The 23,576-nt window shown below is 41.2% G+C and overlaps 1 protein-coding gene across 1 annotated transcript; it reads right to left on the bottom strand.

Moving 5' to 3' along the window:
- Positions 1-2,324: 2,324 nt before the first annotated feature.
- On the bottom strand, positions 2,325-12,913 carry dhx8 (DEAH (Asp-Glu-Ala-His) box polypeptide 8). The gene is made up of 23 exons (XM_072456927.1): positions 12,732-12,913; positions 12,521-12,606; positions 12,365-12,440; positions 12,194-12,291; positions 12,005-12,111; positions 9,724-10,098; positions 9,160-9,304; positions 8,869-9,075; positions 8,702-8,789; positions 8,445-8,542; positions 8,209-8,356; positions 7,569-7,750; positions 7,177-7,371; positions 6,637-6,822; positions 6,298-6,508; positions 5,696-5,877; positions 5,398-5,538; positions 5,152-5,307; positions 4,916-5,053; positions 4,188-4,316; positions 3,708-3,904; positions 3,227-3,406; positions 2,325-2,573 (listed from the first exon to the last, which is right to left on the bottom strand). The coding sequence occupies exons 1-23, from the start codon at positions 12,838-12,840 to the stop codon at positions 2,354-2,356; spliced, it is 3,654 nt and encodes a 1,217-aa protein (XP_072313028.1). The 5' UTR covers positions 12,841-12,913; the 3' UTR covers positions 2,325-2,353.
- Between the last annotated feature and the right edge of the window lie 10,663 nt (positions 12,914-23,576).

Genomic DNA, 23,576 nt, shown 5'->3' on the forward strand with positions numbered 1-23,576 from the left:
ACTATTATATTCATTATTATATTTATCACTATTATATTCATTATTATTATATTTATCACTATTATATTCATTACTATTATATTTATCACTATTATATTCATTACCATTATATTTATCACTATTATATTTATTACTATTATATTCATTATTATTATATTCATTTATATTATATTTACTTGCTTTAATGATATTGATGTAAAAACTCCTCCGGAAGTTCACTACAAAGAACGTACTTCTATTCAAATACTGTTCCAATTCATATTCTCCAAAATATGACCATGGCCTTATCTCCATGGAGACAAGTGGGCCACGTTACGGGTCAGATATGTGGAGAGGCGAGCACGTGCATGGGAAGAATGGATGGTGAATGGAAGGTATCAATTTAGCAAAAACACCCGTGAAAGAATAAATAAAGACTCCAGGCACAGCAATAACATCTCCATGGCGACCAGCGAGTAGCACACCCTCCACAATAAAAGTTACATAGTGCAGCTTTAGGCAGGCTTGGTACAGATAAACCATCAAATACATTTCATTCCACCTTTTAACAATGTTTTGGTGATGAATCTATTTTGCATTTTCATCATTTTCTGCATTTTTCCCATCATTCACCATTGGACAAAACAAATTTAAAAACAATATAAATAAAACACAAAAAAGGCTCCACACTGTCGCCAAGTCAACTTTCCATGGCCCTTCACTTCCTCCAAAATAGTGTTTTTTCTACCCCGACACAGCCATGAGTCAGAGGCCCCTGCTGCTAGGAACTCGGTCAACCCCATAACCTCCCTTTGGCCCTAAAGCTACAGAGGATGCAGACGCAGTGGGTTATGTCACAGTAAATTCATCCCGATGAGCGATAACCATCTCCAGCCCTAAGTAAAAACACTGCCGCATTGTAACAGAGGCCGGCAAAACAGACACACTTTTACACGCTAATGTGGCTCCGAAGTACTGTCACTGCTGTTGTTTGAATCTGTTTATTCTCTGTAGATCGAGTTTTACAGAATCCAGATAGGCTAAATGTATAAGTCATTTTGTGTATGTATGTATAGATGTATGTATTCATTAGTTAGAGGTTGTTAAAAGGGATTGATGGAAAATGAAGAGGAAAATAGGTCACAAATAAAACAAAGTTGGACTTTTCTCGGAACAGTTTTTAGAATAGTTTATAGATCTATGTCAGAACTAGTACACAGCATGGTAAAATGAAAGAAACTACAATTATTCGTGTTAAAAATTACATTCTATCGTCTATTATGTCATTTTTAATTACTTGCATATAATGTATAGTTAAAATACTATAAAAAGAGCTGATTGTGTTGTAAACTTTAAGGGTATAAGGTAATATTTCTGTACTTTTGTGATTAATTTTACAGGCATTTCATAGTCTAATATTTAAACTTCTACTAAACGTAATATTTAGGACACTTTTGTATGTATCGAGCCTTTTACGTACAGTCAAAATTAAGAGTTTGACATTTTAGTATCATGACAACATTACTTGTTAGTGCAGTTTTGTGGAATCAGAGAGCTTAATGATTAAATAACTTTGTATTATTATTTCCCCAGATCAATGTGACATTATTCGAGTCATCCTTGAACCAGAGTCTGGATCTAAGCTTTATAAATGAGCACGTTTAACCCAATTGTTTGAAAATTTGACCAAAACGGCTTAATCAAAATACACCTCAGTAATTCAGAGTGTCACAAACGACTATTAAATAAAAACAACACAAGAATTCTTCAATTTTTAGTTTTATTCTTTTACAGTTTTTCATGTGGTTTTAGAGTTTAGAGTTTTTTAGAGTTAACATGTTTTTTTTTCAACAATTGCCTTCTAAAAAAAATTATATGGGGAGATGACAAAATTGAAGGTCTAAGAAATATATTTTTTATAGGGCCATTTTACATTTTCTCCTGCTAAACGTCCAGGCGAACTCATTATTTACATTGAACACCGCGCCTTAATCGCTTCATTTACAAGTACAAAACAGATTCATAATCACATGGCTACAAAATGTGTGAAAGAAGCGTTACACATGTGGCACAAAGCATGCAAAACATTCGATATCCTCAAATAAACATAAAATAAAACGCTTCGGACTGACCGAGTTTCTGTCATGAAGGTCAAATAGTCGAGTTTTATTTCCACGTCTGGTTCAGCGCTGTAAAACTGTCGCCTAAAACAGAACGACCTTACGTTTAATCGCCTCGACCGCGTCACGCTTTCGATCTCGAGTCATAAAACGGTCCTTTTGACGTCCCCTCCCGATCGCGTCGCCTGTAAATTAAACGCTGGACGTTTGAGGGAATGGGTGGAGTCGGATCGGAACTATCGCCCGCCGCTCGCTCATCTGCGCCTGAACGCCCGGGAGATCCTCCAGGCGTTGGGCTCCTCGTAGCGGTTGTACAGGGGCTCCAGGCGCTGCTGCTTCTTCTGCTTGCTGAGGCGCGTCGGGTCGGACACTTTGAAGAAGGCCGGGGCGAACTCCACCAGCCAGCGCGGGTCGATGGTGGTCACCTCGCGCATGTACTCTTTGGTGGTCAGGACCAGCTCGTGGTAAACCACCCTGAGGACAGAACCACACTTGTTAGATCTATGCAGGTCAAACGGTCAATCATATGGTCAATGTCGAAGATCGAGTACATCATTTAGATTTAAAATGCTTGAAAAAGAGCTGATTGAAACTGTAAATGGACAAAACGTTAGTCGTTTCATATTAGCTGACACTTTTAGCACATTTCTGTTTGTTATATAGTGTGAATATTGTTATCAGGATGTGGAATAAATACACACATTCACATGATTCACCAAAAACTGAGTTAGAACTAGTTATTGTCACTTTCAGCAGCTCCTATATAACTGGAAGCATCGTTTCAAGTTACGTATATGGCAAATATTAGTTAGAAATGATTTTAAAAGAAAAGATGGACCAATGTTTAAACTGTTTAAGAATGTAATATATAATTTTCTCAACGCTTAACTCTACGGGAAAGATCAAAACCACATTTCTCATGCTACAAATACATCATCTTTCCCTTTTTACAGTTTAATGAGCATATTTAACTCTACATGACACATGCGTTTTATGTTCAAATCTGTTGTTAATCTGGATCGTTTTTGCCATTATAGATTTTGACGAGAAAAAAACAAACATCCGAAAACGAATGAACCTCCAGAGGGCGATACTACACACGCTCATGACACAAAGAGTCCACGTACCATTCGGGCTGTCGATTGAACAGGGCGCTGGAGGGGTGGATGTAGACCACCTGCTGGTCGATCAGGGTGCGGTATCCCTCCTGCGGGTCCTTTTTGGCCGCATTTCTGAAGAAACCGCTGCAAATTGCCTTCTGAACACGGACGGTCGCTTTACCACAAGACACCACGTCCAATTTATGCCTGTGAGAAGAAAATGTAAGATGTTGTAATATGGAACATCACAGAGCTGCTTAATGTGGGCCAGTCATTGTCTAACGAGAAATGGAAAATGTTCAGAATATACATAAAATTAAGCATCGTTTAGAAGAATAAACCCCTTCAAACAAAGCATGAATATTTCTGCACGTTTACGCTCAGTTGAGACATTTTCAGGCATGTTTTAGCAAATTTATAAATATAATCTGATGATAGTTAATTGGCGAGAACGGACAAATCTAAACTAAATCTAATTTTTCTATATCAAAGGGTCTTTTGGTCCCACCTGTCCATGATCCCCAGCATCTGTTTGCGGATGTCCTGAGCTCTGCGCAGGGACCGGGCCTGGATGAAGTTCTCGTAGCACCAGGGATTGGAGAACTTGTTGTTCTTCCACGAGTTGTACACGGCCAGTAACGTCAGGTGATCGCCCTCGGGTTGGTGGAACTTTGCCTTCTTCTGGTCGGCCAATGCCTGCTTGTCCTATAAAAAAAAGGAATTACAGGCGGAAATTTAACACCAACAGCTTTATTGGTCACATAATACGGTTGAGGAATTTGAGTTTGGTGATTACAACCCTGGGACCATGGCAACTTGGCTTGTTTAGACACAAATAAAGTCGGAGTAATGAAGGAACGCATGCTGTATCTTTATCACAGCTAATACACGACCAGATGTCACCTTTTCACTGCATCCCCACTTCTTTATTGGTCTTAATAAAGTAACGAATACTGATTTATGTCTTAATGAAGTATTCGTTGGTTACCTTTGGTCTGTAGAAGACATTTTGCACAGACAGCATGGACACAATAGTGAGCATCTCTTCACTGCAGCCCAAATGGACGGACATGATCAGCATTTTACACAGCATGGGCTCCAGGGGGAACTCCGCCATCTACAGGACAAAACAGAAAAGGTGGTCATCAAAAAAAAAAAAATCGATTCAGCTCGACAGAATAATAATTCATCCGTGTTATGCTAAATTGACTGAGCTTTTATGTTTATTGTTCCCTCATCAAAAAGCATAGCAGGAGTTGAATTTAGCTTAATTCACGCTAGTTTGATGAATCCCGTTTAGTCCTCTCCCCTCTGAGCCTCAGAATCTATTTTTCTACCAGTTTCTACCATCAAACTGTGTTCATTACAACTGTGTGGCCAAATTAGCATTAGCATGTTGGGGAAGCTAGGTTTGCTCCTTTCTCCTTTAGAATTCCCTCTGCAGCTACTGGATGAACCCAATTCCTGAGGAGACTGACTGATATAAAGTAATGTGCACTTTCAGTTGACACATTAGTCAAGAAGCAGTTAAAATCATGTTAAAAGGCCAATAACAACACAAACAAAAGAACTCTGCATTTAATTGCTTCTGAATTTTACATTTTTACAGTTTTAATCTCACCTCTTGTTTTACGTTTTGTTATTCTAGTGTTCCCTGTTGGTCTGGATCTTACAGTCTACACGGTGCTTGGTGATATTGGCCTCGTAAAGTCTTACCCTTCGCCCGAGTCTCGTGAGTAACCCTTCGTCGTCCAGCGCTCCTAGAGTGTAAAGCTGCTCCATGGCTGTGATCAGAGTCTCCATGGGAGGAGCGTCCATGAAGTCGAAGGACAGCAGGTCGTTGATGCCCATTGCCTGGAAAGACGGACAGCGGTCGATGTCAGTAAAAAAAAAAAATGTCTACGCCACTTAAATCGTCAAATATTGAATCGATCATTTAACCGTCTTCGTACCTTCAGTGAGAGCACGGTGCTGGCCAAGTTGGTTCTCTGGATCTCGGGCACGTTTGTGGTCAACATCTCATCTCTGTAGGCTCTTTCCGTGTACAGCCTGTAGCACTTTCCCGGGCCCGTCCTTCCGGCACGGCCCGCGCGCTGCTTCGCTTGAGCCTAAAAGAACACAGCGGGGAGTGTGAATAACAACACGCCGATTCGTTTCATTTGTTTGTTTGAACGTTCTAAAGGACGTGTCGAGTTTACCTGTGAAATGGGAGTGACTACGAGCTGGTCGATGCCGGTCTTGGAGTTGTAAACTTTTTGCTTCACAAATCCGGGATCCACGACATAATAGATCCCGTCGATGGTCAAAGAGGTCTCTGCGATGTTTGTAGCAATGACGACCTGAACAGGGATTAAAAAGAATGTTGGCTTGTATGCTTTTAAACACACTAACAGTTTAATATGAATACACCGTTAATATGGGGAGTGTGCCCAAACTTTTAACTGGTAAAAACATAAAACTCCCATTGAAAAGTGACATAAATAAATCAGTCTGTACCTTTCTGCTGCCCGGAGGAGCAGGGTCAAAGATTCGAGTCTGCATTTCACTGGGCAGAGCAGAGTACACCGGCAGAATGATGAGTTCAGGGACATCGGGCCCCAGAGACTTCATGCGCTCATAAAGGATTTCACAAGCCGTGTCGATCTCCTCCTGACCGGTCAGAAAGACCAGAACATCACCTGGAAAAAGTCGAGTCCAGTCCAGTGTTTACAAGTTAATGTACGGAAGAAGCTCTGGCACTTTAATCCAATACTCTTACTTCAATATTTAAATCAGTGAGTTTACCTTTGCTTTAGTTAACCGTGTTTCATTGGTAATTCATCTTTTTAACAACAATTCATGAGTGTAAAGTTTATTGTTCTCAGTGAGGTCTGGTCTTATTTGAATAATCTTATTGAATACAGTTTTAGGACTACATATGTTGTTGTTTGGTGGGATAGTATTTGTTTACAGTAATAAAGTAACATCATTTGTACATATATATTATTTTGCATATCACTGACATCCATTAGTCTCACTTTTAGAGCAAAGTGAGTAAAATCAGACTGAGTGGGTCACCTCTGTCCCTCCTATAAGGTGAACGCTGCTTAAAGACATACCAGGCGGCTCTGTGAGATGAATCTGCATGACGGTGATCAGGCTGGCGTCCAGGTAGTCCGTCTCCGGCTCTTTGGTGTACAGGACCTCCACGGGGTACGTACGTCCTGGGATGGTGAAGATGGGCGCTTCGTAGAAATACTGGGAGAACTTGACCGCGTCCAGAGTGGCGGACGTGACGATCAGCTTCATGTCCGTGCGCTTCTGTACGGTCTGTAACAGGCAAGTGAATGTTCTAGGCTTATGTACCGTTTCAATAATACAGTTAAAGCCATGCAGCGGGACATCTCAGGTTATGAGTCCCTACTTTAATAGAGCGCCTAAACCGACTCGCGTCTTACCTTCTTGAGCAGGCCGAAGAGGACGTCAGTGTGGATGGTCCTCTCGTGGGCCTCGTCCAGCATGATGATGGAGTACTGTCCCAGCTCAGAGTCGATCAGACACTCCCTCAGTAACATACCGTCTGTCATGTATTTGATCACCGTCTCTGGGCTCGTGCAATCCTCGAAACGGATCGTGTAGCCCACCTGAGAAAAACACGTAAGAGAATACATTTATTAGGAAGTTACATTGATGGGATGTGTCTGTGAAAATAATGACACTGAAACAAACACTGACATAATGGGCATCATGAGAAATAGACTACCGCATTTTCCGAACTATAAGTCGCACATTTTTTCATAGTTTTGGCCGGGGTGCGACTTATACTTATATACTTATACTCCGGAGCAACTTATATGTGATATTATTTGTCATTTTCACACTTGCAACCGCATTTCATACTCCAGTGCAACTTATATATGTTTTTTTCTTCTCTATTAAGCATTTTTTGGCTGGTGCGACTTAAACTCCATAACATAACAACAACACAATAAACATACCTCTTGTCCCAAGCAGCACCCGTACTCCTCTGAGACTCTCTTGGCCACAGACATGGCGGCCACACGACGAGGCTGAGTGCAGCCGATCTTCCCGCGGCTGGTGTAGCCCGCCTCAGCCAGGTACTGTGTGATCTGGGTGGTCTTACCGGAGCCCGTCTCCCCAATAACAATCAGGATCTGGTTATCATGCACGGCCTGAGACAGACACAGTAAAAGCACAATTAGAGGTGAATCATGGGAACAGCTGCAGGTTCCTAGAAGGGTAGGAGCGATATTTCAAGTCCCACAACAAAGAGGAAATAAGCTTGTTTAAATGTGATAATTAGCTTGAAGCAGCTGTTCTCAGTTTAGCACTGTTGTAAGGTGATTACAATCATAGTTTTCACAGTCACCTGAATGAGCTGCTCCTTCAGTTTGTAGATGGGCAAACTCTCCCTCTGCTCTAGGATGGAGAGCTGGGTCTTCTTTCCGTAGGATGCTTTGTTTCCCCCGAAGGCATGTTTCTTCCATTCTGGGATATCATTGGGCATCATGCCAATGCCCCTCATGTTAGCAGCAATCTGCCTCCCATCAACTGCACAAAAGGAAGATAAATAGACTGTCTGAACTGTCTTTTTCAAATTGGAAACAGAGTAAATTAATGAATCCATCAGAGGGCTCTGCAGGGTTAGAGCAGGACAGGCCTGGACCACCGCAGGCCGAGCAGAGCACACTCAAGCAAGATGTTTCCATCCGGACAGAGAACTCTGCAGGAAACCAGATAAATATCTCCACGACTCTAAAGCCCGAAGGCCTGTTTTTGTGGACGCGTGCAACGCATTCCACGCCAAAGCTTTAACACTCATTCCATATGGACTAAAACTGATTAAAACTTTGTCTGGAGTTTGAGAATATGAAAGCGTTAATTTCCAGTCAGCAGATGTTTTAAATTGACATAAAGTGAGCTGTACCAGCTGGTGTTTTCTCACTCATAATCTTATGTAATAAATTATGAGTAAGAAAACCCATAATCTTCTAGACTAAATGTCTTACCATCAGGCAGTGGGTCGACCCAGTGCTTGTTCAGGCCCATGGGGATGGAGTCCATCTCCGCCTCTCGCGCCGCCTGCTTCAGCTCACGTCTCTCTTTTGCCAGAGCACTTTGCATCATGGCTGCCTGCGACAGCGAGCCATCTGGATTCTGACGCACAGAAGGAATACTTTGGTTACATTTGCTTTATGTAAATAATAAATCATGTGTAAGCACTAAATATTATTAAATAGCGCACCTTCACAATCTTCACAGGACTCATATCCATGCTCTGTTTGGTGTGACCTCTGAGGAACGGAGGCTCCTCTTCCACAAGCTCAATTTCCAGATCCTCATCTGAAAACATTATACAGTATTAGTACATTATACCCTCCTAATTATTGTGATTATTATGTTAGAATAGCAATGCTTAGTGTTTATGTAATCTTGTGTACACTAGTTAAAAAGGTACAAATCAAATTTACAGAGTTAAAGTTTAAAGTAAAGAGTATGTACCTTCTTCATCATCCACTTTCGGTAAAATCCCTGTTTCATCATCAAAGTCAGGAAATTCCTCTTTTGATAAAACATTGGCAGCAATCATCTAATGAGAGAACAAACCCAAAATATTTAGAAAGGTTTTCACATTTACTTCTCAATACACTCCATAGATGCATAAATACCTGCTTTATCTCCCATTTCTCTGGATCAGAGATTTTGGTGAGCCTTTTGCGCTCCAGCGTGTCATCCTGCTCCATCTCAGGGGCATGGCCAAGATTCAGGTTGCTGGGTCGGTCCGGGTTTCTCATTGAAGTCTCTTCCCCTCCATCTGGGCCCATGTTCCTCCTCCTGTTCGGGTTCAAGTCTTCCCCGGTGTCCTGCTCCACATCCTGGTATTGAAGATCACATTAATGCATGAAGAAACTTGTCCAAAACACATTTGCACCACTTCAACTTGAACTTTTTCTCCTTACCTTCATACTGAGACTGGTTTTGGAGCCAGTGAACGACAGGACCTTGATTTTGACCCTTTGACCTTTAGTGACGACATCTGCCACATTGGCCACTCGACCTTCTCTTCGCAGCTCAGAGATGTGGACCAAACCCTCCCAGCGTTTCCTGCAAACACAGTTTAGTTTAAAATACAATACAATCTTTTTTTTATAATCGTACCCAAGTATTAAAAGCCTAAACATTATGGTTTCATGGTTAATTATGGATTATAGTTTCAATCTTTGCAATTACAGACAGCAATTCTAATTCTAATAATAGCATCCCTCATAACAGTCAATGAATGGAAAGGTATGAATGAGTGATTAAATGTTACCCTACTTCAGCTTGGTCATTCTTTCGGACCTTGATCACGCACAGCCTATTGTGCATGTTACACGTTGATTGAGGGAATTCCCAAAGAAACCCACCCATAAACTAGAAGAGCTGACTGACTCATTAAATAACCGTGGGACATTAAGTTGGACACAGCTTTCCAAACGATTCCCTAAAATCAACAGCAATGTGTGTTTAAATGTGTGTCTTACCTCAGCCCCTCGAGCTGAACAAAACACCCAAACTGCATGATGCTGGTGACTTTGCCGTTGTAGATGTCACCTACAGAGGGCTCTTCGGGCGGTGGCCGGTCCACGGGTTTCTCTTTCCATTCTCTGTCTTCTTTGCGGGGGCTCGGAGACCGCTCACTCCAGCGAGACGACTTGTGCCTCCTCTTGCCCCTATCTCGGTCCCTGCCTCTGTCCCGGTCTCGCTCTCTGTCCTTGTGACGGTCTCTGTCCCGAGAGCGAGATCTGGAGCCAGAGCGGGACCTGTGTCGCCGTTTTCTGTCCCGATCCCGATCTCTGTGTCGATCTCTGTCTCTGCTTCGACTGCGGCTTCGGCTGTGACGTCTGCTCTTGTCAGATCTATATTAACAGGAAAATGTATGTATTAGTCGAGCTAACATCAATATATACCAAGTTTGTGGATATGGGCCAAAAAAAAACATTTGATTTACTCAAAGTTTGAACTATATGTTGTTTTTTTTAACTTGAAATATGTTGAAAATGTGTTTGTCCAAAATTGCCCCGTTGCTACAGGGAACTGCTGCTATGACCCGCTGTTGTGATGCTCAAAGTGAGAAAAATAAAGTATAACACAGGGTAATTGGAAGATCACTTTTTTTCTGCTCTGTCTCTCTCTTTCTCTCCCTGTGTCTCTCTATCTCCTTTTTCCCTTCTTTTAAAAAAATAATAAATGGTATCGCGTAAATCGCATATTTTTAAGACGTGCAACGGCAGCAGTGAATGCGCCTTTTCGGATGGCTGCCGGCTGCCATTGAACGTAGCATAGCAACAACAACAGCAACAATAAAGTCCAAAGTCTAAGACGTACAAATACAGTAGTTGGCAGTAATGTAACACTTGGATACCAACTGCCATAAAACACCAAAAAAGAAGAAGGAAGATCACCACGGAACTCATAGCGATACCATTAGCAATGGAATAGGCTGACTCTGCTCGGCAATGCATTACAGTTTCTGGCTCTTGACAGTGATTACACAAACCGGTAGGATGATTGCCTATCCTACTCAGCGACCAATAGTCCAGTGTGGCCCATTCTCATGCGAGCAAAGGCTCTTTCCTCCCCTGCGTTCCTGCCTATGGATCTGCATGGACCAACACTACTTTGTATCCGATACAGACCATACAGTATCACGACAATTCCAATAATCCCGCCAAAGTTTAAACACATGATTCTAAACAAATTTCAGGTTTGCTTGTTTCAACCATCACATCAATTGATGGCGGCCTAACGGAATTTTTAGCCAGCGAATCAGCCATTTCATTACCATCCACCCCAACATGCAGGGGTGGAAGGTCTCCAACATTCTGGGCAGGAACCAGACTGAAGGAGACCATCACATCCTTCCTGTGCAGAGAGTATCAAATATAAGATTATCTATCTATCTATCTATCTATCTATCGCTCTATTTTCCATCTCCTTTAGGACCTGTACATCTCCAGGGCTCTGGGACGTGCAGGTTGACACTTCTCACCCTGGACCCTATTTGAGCCACTCCCCTCTGGCAGGAGGCTACGGTCCATCCGGACCAGAACCTTCCATCACAAGAACAGTTTCTTTCCCTCTGCCGTTGGACTCATGAACACTGCCTATTCACTTCTTATTACACTCCATATTTTATTTAGGTACATATCAAGTCTATTTCTAACCTTATTTTAACTTTACTTACCTATTTTGTATATTATATAAGATAAGATAAGATATTCCTTTATTGTCCCACATGGGGAAATTTCATTGGTGCAACGCAGGTAGATACAGAGGTAGATACAGAAGAACAGATCACTTATAGGAAGTCTGAAAAACACTTTCAGTAGAAGATCTCCTATAAATAAATAAAAACTCCCATAGACAAATAAATAAATAAATACCATTGCATGTGATCCCGACAGTAATTGCACATGAATATGTGTCACGACAGCACATAGATTGCACATGAATTTCACAGTAATTGCACATACGACAGAATTGCACATCAGTATCCGGTAGCTATTCATTGTTTTGTTGTTTGTGCTGCATCGAATCACCAGGACAAGTTCCTATGTTTGTGAATTTTGTTCATTGACAAATGGCAAAAAAACTTATTCTGATTCTGAGTTACCAGTAAAAAGCAGCAAGAATATTTTTATGTAAACTAAATACCATATCATAATCAGCGTTTACTAGATCTATGGGAAACACTGATAATCTACATAATCTACATTAGCAAGAGTAATAGAATACAAGAGTTATGACTAAAACAGACGTTACCTGCTTTTGTTGCTTTCAGGTTTGACAGCACTGACACTGGGCATGAACATCTCAAGCTCTTTCATCGCTTCTGCAGCAATCTTCACATCTTCTTCATCAAGTAGCTTCTGTAGAGTCACAAAATAATAACAATAAATCATGCTTAGACAAACAAGAGATGATTCCAAACATTTTAAATAAGACCAGTACCGGTGGCTCTGGCTCATTGGCTCTGCACAAAGCTGGAAACAGTTCCTTTATTCGGTCTTTCTCTGACTTTGGTTTGACCACAGCCTCGGAGCCTACAGCTGCAAAAAAAACATGCCAAGACAAGATTCCAAGTTTAAAAAACCCCAAACGCAAGCAATAACTAAAGATTACCTTTACTTGCAGAGGCCAATTTGGTCTGAGGACGCATTGTTTGGATGAGTCTGAGCAAGTTGCTGATGAGAGAGTCCTACAAAAAAATAAAAAAGACATCAGAAATCTACAGTTCACCGCGTCAGCACAACAGTGTAACGGTAAGTACTGTCTTACTGTAAACTCGGCTCCATTTTGCAACAAAAGCGCTTTAAATCCATCAAATGAAGGTTCTTTTTCGGCGAGGCTTATAACAAATTCAGCTGCAAATCAAACAAATCAAAAAGTCAGCTTAGTGCGCGAATCAGGTGGAAATACTAAGATGATGTTTAGTGTTAGCATGTTAGCCGAGGCGTAGCAGCAACGTTCCTCATAAAATAACACGTACCTAAATCTTTGTCGTTTATCCCCAGATGGTTGTCGAGTTCCGTGCAAACTTTAGACACCAATGACAGATATTCAAGCTGGGAAAGCTCGTCCACTCCGCATTCAGCCATGATCCACAAGTGTTGTTTTTGTTCACAAACGCAGAGCGCCAGCGGACATGTTTGTTAAGGGCAATTTCCGCTTCCGCCTAAACCGGAAACACGTTTAAAGCGGAACCTATTTTTCCCAATTCAACCACACGATGACGCTAATCTCTGCTAAACTAAATCATATATTCCCCTGGGCGTCCACGTGTGCTACATGGCTTGTGTACGTATGATAATGTTACGCAACACACTAAGCTGTATAATTATGTTTAGTCGGATAAGGGCTTTGTTTTAATTAGAAGCTCCCCGGGGTCGAACAACTGCCTACGCAACAAAGCGGCATGTCTAGAGCAGTGTTTTCCAACCTGGGGTACAGGGACTGGTCAGGGGTACTTGGAATTATTTCATACTTTATTTATTTATTTTTAAAGTGCGATTTAATAGTATTTAAAAAAAAAATACATATTTTCAGTAGGCTACATTTGAAATACAAGAAGGTTTTTAAAGGGATATTTATTTAAAAGGATAACAATGAACATAATAATTTACTTTCTAAAAACTAGTACATGAATTAGGGGATTGCCTCCTCAAAATGTGAGAAAACTCTCTGGGACAGTGTAGGATTGGCGCTTCACTGCTGTAAATACAGCTTTTCAAGGAGAAGACACACTCGCGTTACGTCTCGTCACTGTGGATCACTTTTATCACTTTTATCACTGCAGGTCCACGACCATCACACACAGACTGCTTTCTGTGGCGCTGACTCACACCACTGCGTTTATGTTTCATTGTCTTCAATGCCCATGGGATCAAAGGGGAAAGAAACCGCAGAAAGGACAGAAATGATGGTTAAATGAGTTTTTATTGTTTCCATTCCGTGTCATTCCACCAAGGTCAGAGCTAGTTAAGAACAAATAAAGAATAATAACCATTTTGTCTGTATAATCAATAATATAAGCTCCTTACATTTGCATAACTGTTTTCCATACATTTGTAAAATAAACATTTTAAAAATGTCAATAATTCATTAATTCATCTTACAAACCTTGCTCCCCTGACGACTGTAGCTTGATAATTGGGTTTTTATCATTTTTACCCTGTTTTGTCTATGTTTTTACCATTAATCGTAGCCTACTTTACTTTGCGTTTTTTCTTTAACTCAAGTATATTTTTTTGAAGTTATGCACTTCCCGGCGTGAAGAGAACCAGGACAGAAGCACGTGTGTTCCAAAACACATCCGTCACGTGTAATGTGCCCCCTCCCCAAACCGGCGTGCCACCCACTCTGAGAAGCTCTGGCCTAGAGAATACTTGACACCAAAAAGGTTGCGAGCCATTAGCATACCAGTGGTTCTCAAATGTTAACACCAAGAAACATCTATATGTCTATATTTGGGCTTCTGAGAACATCTGAATCTAAACCAGGGCTAAAACAGGACTATTCCGAATCTAAATCAGCTCCAAAATATGAGCACAGCATTTCTATAGGGCCACAATACCCAGTTTAGAATACACTAGTCCTTGCCTGACAACACATACTGTAATTTATTTTAACCACGTACCTTGATAATAGACTTTAAGATTAAACATTCCTTCACTGCAACTCTATCTCTAAGTAGACCTATACATGTGTGACTTCTTTTTTTTACTCACACAATTATTCTTTTTGAGCATTTATGTGGTTTTACAAATAGGTCACCGGTGAATCTGCATAAGAATCTTGCCATTATCAACTCCATAGCTAATCATCCACCATAATTACCTTGACATTTACAAAGTTTACCCGCCGTCTTTAATGCACTGCTCTCATATAGCCTCTGAAGTTGAGGCATTTTCCCAGGAAGCCACTCTGAACTCCCACCTTTCCTACCATATTAGTGCATGTATTTGAGGCCTATCCCCATGTTGCACTCTTCAAAATATGATCTGCTATTTATTTAGGTGTTACGCTGTGTGATAAGTCATCAACAGCTCTGCAAAAAAAATATTTTAAACAGTCACAAATTTATGAAACCCACTTTTCTGCCAAGGTTAATACAAGGTGCTGCCAAAGAAAAGTTCATACCATACGTTTGAAAGACAAAGTGTCCTTTGAAAATAGCACAATGTAACCAACACCACTGTGACTAGATTCCTAGCTTTAAAGACATAGGATTTAATTCAACCTTTTGTATAATGTTTGCATGTAAGCCGTTCCTATTAGACCCCATTCTTCCCATGTGTAGTGTAGATTTTCATCACTACGCATGTCTTTTCACTGACTGGGCGGTTTAAAATTGTCCTCTCCAGTCCCGTCCTCGCCTGACCTGATTTAGCTCAGGCAGGGAAATGTATGTGCAAGTGGGGCGAGTGGGAGGGGGAGCGGGCCGCCACTTATATAACAGTCCTGTAATGTATACAGCGCACATGGTACACACTGCCACAGCCACTATTGATGTGTTTGCGCATGCACTGCACAAGAGTCTGGTGAGGACAGCGCTGAAGTGGGGCAGTCAGGGCAGAGAAAGAGCCAGAGAAGGTTCTATGGCGGACTGTGTGTGAGATTCCTAAGGTACAGAATGTGTTTGCAAAAGGAGGTCACACATTAGTAGGCCATACTGACTCCTCTGGGACTCAGCTGTTGTTTTTCTTCTGCTCCACTGTCTTGCTAAATTAACCAAAGCACGTGGAAAGTGAATGTGTCTGCAATTTTATATAAGGCTGTACATCATGACAAAAGGCTGCATATGGAGTGCATTGCAGTTTAGCCTATAGAAGCAGTGTTTCAGATGTTTGAGTGGAAACGGGTTATTGACAGCGCAGCAGGCTTCAATGTTCTTCTGCCGAGTGGAAAATTCCTGCTATGACGGAGTATGGATCATGAAGCATGAAGAGTGCATGCACGGGGAGGGTATGCATGACACATGGAGGAGACAGGGAGAGGGCGGGAGGGAGGGAAGGGGGCCGGACACAGCAGGGAGGGGGCGGGCCTCTGTGCAAATATTCTGACGGATGATTGGTCAAAAGGAAAGCTGCCTTTGTGAGCTCACAGCCCCCACAACAGCATCCTCCCACATGTTGGACTTGACCAGCAATGTAAGGAGTTCTTTTACGGACTACGACAGTCTGAGGACTACGAAAAGTCTGAGGAATAAAGTCTGGCGGTAATGCAACAATTGGATGCCAACCGCCATAAAACAACAACAACAACAACAACAACAGTTCACGTGAGCAGAAAGACTCTGACAGTTATGAACATACTATAGCACTCTCCACTAATGGACCAATTACATGCTTTTTATACCGCTCTGAAGAAGTCCAAATGGATCCATCATTTGAAATCTCCTCTCCCCTGGACACTTAATGCTATGGACTTCCTTTTGTACTTTGCCTACAAGAGGAGCTGGTGTAGGATGAAGAGTTTGTACAGTACTGAAAGGAACTAATAAAGGGTTAGTAAAAGGGGGTTAAATTAAAACACTTTATAACTTTTTGTTTGTGAATGTATTTTCTCTTTTGGCCTGTATAGATTTATGACTAGAGAAATAATAATAACAATGCATTACAATCAAACTTCCTATAAGTGATCTGTTCTTTTCTTCTGTATCTACCTCTGTATCTACCTGCGTTGCAACAATGAAATTTCCCCATGTGGGACAATAAAGGATTATCTTATCTTATCTTATTACATTTTTAATAATGTGTGTGTTTTTGGACTCTCAAAGATGCTTTACATTACATTATTCATTCACTCTGTAGCCAACCAGTCACACACCAGGTTCATACTACAAGTGGGTGGAGTGTCTTGCCGAAGGACACAACAACAGTTTGCTCTGGAGCCACAGCTGCCTCACTGTGGCACCAGCGTCACCCATCCAAGCATCAACCAATCTCAGGGGTGTGACAAGATCAGGCATTCAATGATACAGCCGTGGGGGTGATGAGCAGGGAGGGCATTCTGGGAATCGATCCCACACACATGACACGTAGGCCAGCGTCTTCAGGTTTAATTTAAGCATGTCAAACACAATAACAACCGTTATTGTAGCAGATTATCCTATGTTTTTGCTTTGTGTTTCTGGATTCTCGCGTTGATGCTAACGGTTTACATTCTACACACCGCCTCTAATGCAAGTGACCGGCCAATGTCACATGCTTTAGATTTCTGCGGACAATCAGATAAAAAGATTCCCAGAAAACCTCTATATGCTGGAGTCAAGGCTGCCTGGATGTCTGCGTTACAACATCATAAGTAGAAACACTAGCTATTCTTTAAACTAAACTTTAAACAGATTGCACTTGTCAGTGTGTGCTGCGGTCATGAGTTGTTTTGGAGGACAGGGGAGACATACTGTACAGTCCAGAGCAGAGGTATTTGTCCAGCAGATGGGGATACACTGTCAGCTTGAGAGGAGGGACCTGATTTGACCTGATTTGACCTGTTCATCTGTGGTAACCTTTCCCCCAATGCCCCTGAACTCACTCCTACCTTTGCCTGACCTTTGCCTGACCTTTGCACTTCTCATGATGTGGATCACCTGACACAAACAAACCTCCCACATGACCTCAACATAACTTAATAAGAGTCCAAAGTATGAAGTTGGGGTGGAGGCAGGTAAGTGTTTTATTGTGTTTTAACTATGTAGATGTTTTGATCTGGTTTATGGTTAAAGGAGACGTATTATGCATTGTTCAGGTACTTATTATTATTGAACTATTCATGGCTTTCATGGGAAAGGATTCTTTTCTGGCTTGAAAGATTTTGTGTCCCTATTCAAAAGGTATAATATTTTGATTTGAATTGCGCTATTGCTGTAGCAACGTCTGCTACGGCAAATCCTTCTAATCAGGAAGGAATTCTCATGCCTGAAACCCATGAATAACTTTCACTACTGGTAAATACCTCTATCACACAATGTTTAAGATCCGTGGTATAATTATATTTTCACTATAAGATAAGATAAGATATTCCTTTATTGTCCACACATGGGGAAATTTTATTGTTGCAACGCAGTAGATACAGAGGAAAAGGACAGATAACTTATAGGAAGTTTAAAAAACACTCTTAATAGAAGAACTCTTATAAACAAAAACTCCTATTGACAGAAGTTCTCATTTCTTAATAAGGAATGGAGGGGAAAAATACAATTATAAAATAAAATAAAAACAGCTAGCATAAGATAAAATAATACTAATAATAATGGTAAAATAAGCACTCTATTTTCATCAGTTATATGCACATGAATGTGACATTATTGCATGTGAGTACGACAGTAATTGCACATGAATATATAACCTAATGGGGCTAATAATATTCAGTGGCAGTGATTTTAGACAGATAATTGCATTTTTAGCTAATATGGCAAGATTATGTACCCATTTCCTAACAAAAACATTGATTTGTAAATATTTTATAATGATTACTCCTTGCACATATCTAGATCCTAATTGGTATTATTGCATTGACACTTTTCTCAGTCTGTCTGCACTTCATTTTGTATCAAGAGCTGCAACGATAAGTGAATTTCTCCTCTGTAGACCAATGAAGTTTGATCTTAATTGTGAATTTTCAGTTTAGATCTTTCCTGACCTCCATTCAAAAGGTTAACATAATGACATTCTAGACTATGAACGCAGCCTCACGCCAAAACAGCACCTAACGTAAGCAAAACTCTGCTGCAAATTGAACCGCAGCGGGCAATTATCGGTCTAACACAGTCTTTACCACCCGACTCAGGGCAGCTGTTTCTCCGGGTGAAGCTGAACAACTCCCCCCGATGTGACAACTGATGTGTCAATAAATGAGGGGGATGTTCCTGGGTGTGTGCTCAGGCAGCGGTGTAAAGGGACGAAGACCGTTTCCTCCTCATCTGTTCATCACCCAAACCCAGTGGATTCCTCTGTGGTGCAGCAGCTCATATTGTTTTTCGATTATGCAGATCCACACCTCCACCACCTCCACCACCACCTCCAGCGACGTGACGCCTGTCGGCCCCCAATCTAAGCGAGATGAAGTATTCATTGTGGATTATAAAGACGTCGACGTCACATTACTGCCAGTGGAGGGTAGTACTCATGTATTTCTAATGACATCTTACATTAAATCTTTACACCATACTTTTACTTGCGTTTGAACTACCAATACTTCTTTCTTGAGTTAAAGTTGTGGTTCGGCTTCTCACTTTGAATGAGTTTAAGTAATGAAAGCTTTATGTTGTTGAAATATTGAAGGGGACATATTATGTAAAATCAACTTAATGCGATTTCAACCTTGTTCAAGCAGAGTTAGTTCAATCAAAGTTTGATCGTGTTTTGATTGATTCATACATATCTGAGTAATCCTCTTTGTCCTGCAACGGAGAATCGAGTGCCCAGAATATTCCTGTGTACAACTACCCCCTATCCCTGCCCACATCCCTGTACTTATATATGATTACTTAAAAAAATACTTTGAGTGATAAAGTGAGTTTAAAATGCTTTTTATAAATAAACGTGAACATTTGCTGCTTGTTAAAGTGTCAGTGTTTCTATTACTTTTAGCCGTTTTAGATCAACATTTCTTTATAATGAACACAATATGACACAGTGATCTACAAGTGTTATAGTCTAACCTACATAAGCGCCTGAAAAAAGGACAATATGTCTCTATATGCGCATTATTTTTGGTCAGATCAAATCACAAATCACATTTTACATCTAAGCTGTCACTCAGAATAGTTTCTCCAAATACTTGTTCATTCTTACTTGAGTAATTCATTGGGATCTACTCAGCTTTTTTCCATGTGAGATGCTTGAGTACAAACGTGGACTATTCTACCCACATTTGATTAAAGCACCAGAATACAACTAAATGTTTGCTGTGAGAAGCTTTATTAATATTACGTGACTGAAATGTGTAACCATGCACTTTTAGCCTGCGCGTCCAAGTCCAGTCATGAAATAGTACGTTATATAATTGCTCTTTTGTCTTAGGGTTAAATATTTGAACAGAAAATCACTAATGACTCCCAGTGCAGTCAAACACAACTATCATTGATGTGCAAATTGCTCATGGATTTTCTCTGATTGGCTGTAGACCAATTGGAAGGTTCCCATGGCAATATAAAACACACGTTTCCTTAGCTTTCTTTCAGCCAATGCCCAGTGAAGCGCTTTGAGAGCCTTGAAGGTGGAAAAACGCTATTAAAATAAACTACAATAAAATAATGAAGGGAATCCCAAACGCTGGAAAGATGTTAATCTTTCCAGAATCTTTACTAAATATATGACTCAATAATGTTTCATTTCTACCATCATTAAATAAAATAAAATCAACGTGAACAACTGTATCCTCCTCTGCTGTCTTTTGTTGCAGAAAGCATGCACTGAAAGCAAATGTCTACTGTCAAAATCATGCAATTGCTATATTTACATTTTAATCCTCTGTAATATGACTGTGATGAAAGCACAAGAGGCTTTTTCACACAACAGATGAACAACTCCACTCCGTTAAATCTTGATTTTCATATCTTACAATCCACTATTAAAGCTGCAGTACCCTAAATGAGTAAAACTGTATTGTATTGCAAAACATAGAGCCATGTGGGTCGCTATTTGACGCTTTGGGATGAGAGCTGATTGGCTGTGCGAGTGTGGTTCACCCGGCTTCACTTTTTTCCGTCTGAAAAAGCTGTTTTTAAGCCGTGCTAGTGGCCAAAAAATGAATATATGTAAATACCGACGATGTGCCAAAGGATTTGTGAGATAGACTTCCTTTTTCACAGTTTGAAAAGAAGGTATCTCGCTTTAAGCACACACACACACACACACTCACTCACTCACACACACACACACACACACACACAGTCACACACACACACACACACACTCACACACACACACACACACACTCACACACTCACTCACACACACACACACACAGTCACACACACACACTCACACACACACACACACACTCACACACACACAAACACAGTCACACACACACACTCACACACACACAAACACAGTCACACACACTCACTCACACACACACACACACAGTCACACACACACACTCACACACACACACTCACACACACACACACACTCACACAAACTCACTCACACACACACAAACACAGTCACACACACACACACACAGTCACACACACACACTCACACACACACACACTCACACACACACACACACTCACACACACACACTCACTCACACACACACACACAGTCACACACACACACTCACACACACACACACACAGTCACACTCACACACTCACACACTCACTCACACACACACTCACACACACACACTCACACACACACACACACACACACTCTCAGCTTTAGTGCCGACAATCCCACAATAATAAATATATACAATAGAAATCAAGAGACAGAAACGGCAAACGTTTTTTTTTTTCATTTTCCTTTATTAGTCCATTAATGAAAATCTTCCAGCAAATGTTGTACCTGGTTGGAGAATTAAAACCAATAACAGACCAAAGAGCCAGTGGGATGTCAATTTTGTCACATATTTATTACATAAATATATAGTAAAATAGACCCGGCGACAATTACCATAAAAATATCTGCCTTTTAAAACCCTGACCATAAACAAAGAATTTGAAAAGTTACACACAGAATTGACATTTACAAACACGCTGATTGTCTGGACCTGTCGGAAGCAGCCCACCACAAAAACCTGACATCACACCACCCACGGGACAAGGGGAAGGGCTTATGAAAAAAGGGGTGGTGCTCGAGGACAGGAGTGGATTGCTATTGGGTAAGGGGAGCGGGCTGGGCGGCGGCTAGGGGACAGGTCCAGTGGTGAATGGTGAAATGAGCGGGTGGTGCGAGAGGAGATCACAGTAGGTTATCGGAGCTTATTATTGTACGGAGTTCCTTTTTGAGTTTGTGTTTTTAGCCCAGCGCGTCGCCTAAAGCTTTTCGGTACGTCCTTGCATGTCGGTTGCCCCTGTGCTTTGTGTGTTGGGTAAAAAGAGAGAATAAGTAAGCTAATCACGTGCCGGCCATTGTCCTGTACTGATAATTCACACTGTAAAACAAGCATGTGCCACTGGGGAGTCGTGTATTGCTATAGACTTTACCTTCTACGTGAATGAATCTGCTTTTGGAATGGGCAGTAGAAGAATGACACCTGACTGCTAAACAATACATTAGCGTGAAGATAATATAATATGGACGGAAATTGCACAACTGCATTAAGGACACCTCCAGCTTAATCCTCGTTATCCGGCTATTGTCATCAGAGGTTTTATAATACCCCCTACAATGGAAGAATGGTCTGACTTGAACAATAACCACAATGTATTGAGTGTTCATGACTCCGGGTTGGGCCGGTTCTACACTATAATCTGATTAAGAAGCTGTTTAGGGCCCCAAGGCCACCGTAGGGCCCCCTAATGGATCAAATTACAATTACAGAAAACAGGAATAAAGTTTCTGGGAAAGGACCCCTACACCCCCCTGTCCAATACTGTTTGTTCATCTACTGGTGTTTCTAGCTCATTCATTTCATTCTTTTTTAAAAATCACCTCAGTATTTCTAATTTCTGTTGGTAATGCAAACAGTTAGTGAATATAATTACAGCTGCGGGCGAATAGTTAAGCCAGAGTGTTTGTGAAGTAGCAATTTTGCTTAGGGCCCCCCACAGGCTCATGCCGGCTCAATCCCCGGGTCCCGCACTGATGGCAAATAAAATGTTTCCTACATTAAACATCCACAGCCTCGTTTTACACACATGGGCTGTTTCAATTATGCTACAACCTATCGCTAAAAGGCTGTAGCTGTTTTTTAATTTCTATGCTTTTTGGCGTGTTTGACTAATTATAATCCCCAAACCATAAAAGGTCATCCATATATTGTCCACTATAAAGGCTTGCAATGCAAGCCGGTTAGAGAAATGCAATTATGTCATGGATAAGCTTCCTCTTCAAAGGTAAACCAAGCTAAAACCACCATAAATGTTCTTTAAAACCTTTCTTCAGTCTACATAAACATAAAATAGACGATTAAATGAGACATCCAGCCTACACTTGTTGATTTTCTTGCGCCGTTTTGGCTCCAGACCACAATCCGGACCATTCTTCTACTGCCTACGGCTTTTGTGAGGTTGAGAAGTCGCTCAGTACCGGACAACGGAGGCGGCACACGACCAGCACAGTTACGGGTGTTTTCGCGCAAAAACTGAATGAAATCTAGTGGCAAGATTAAGATAGATCAGCCGTTCCAATCCACGATGGCCGCAGCCGTGTCTTTTTTTAAATGGTAAATGGCATGCTTCTCCTGCACTCGGTCTGCGGGTGAACCTGATCACTCCTCTGCTTTCATTCATTATCATGTGGCTCCACGTTTGCCTTTGGTTTCGCACCCTCAACCACCACGAGTTTCTCACGCGACAAAAGCCACTGTATAGGTCCATTCTGACTCTCCTGTAACGAAAACCTTGAAGTTATCTTCATTCATAACCAACGGAGTAGATCCTGTCTTTGGCACCTGCTTACGCCGACCCAAGCAAGACCTGTCATGGCCCCTGAGTTTCTCCTGTGCACTCGCTATTTTCGTTATTCATCTCCCAGCAGCCTTTGCCACCATCACAGTGAAGCAAGGGAACTCTTTAAGGAGCCGTACAAAAAAATATAAATATCTGAAAGGACGTTAAAAGTTATTGTGGTGGTTAGTGATTATAGCTAGCTTTGTGTTTGTCGGCATCAGAGGCTGTGTACGTCAGTCCTTGAGATAAACATATATTTAA

Source organism: Eucyclogobius newberryi, unplaced genomic scaffold, assembly GCF_026437365.1.
Source record: "Eucyclogobius newberryi isolate DKJ021-1_F unplaced genomic scaffold, fEucNew1.0.hap1 SCAF_20, whole genome shotgun sequence".
In the NCBI taxonomy this organism is placed as follows: Eukaryota; Metazoa; Chordata; class Actinopteri; order Gobiiformes; family Gobiidae; genus Eucyclogobius; species Eucyclogobius newberryi.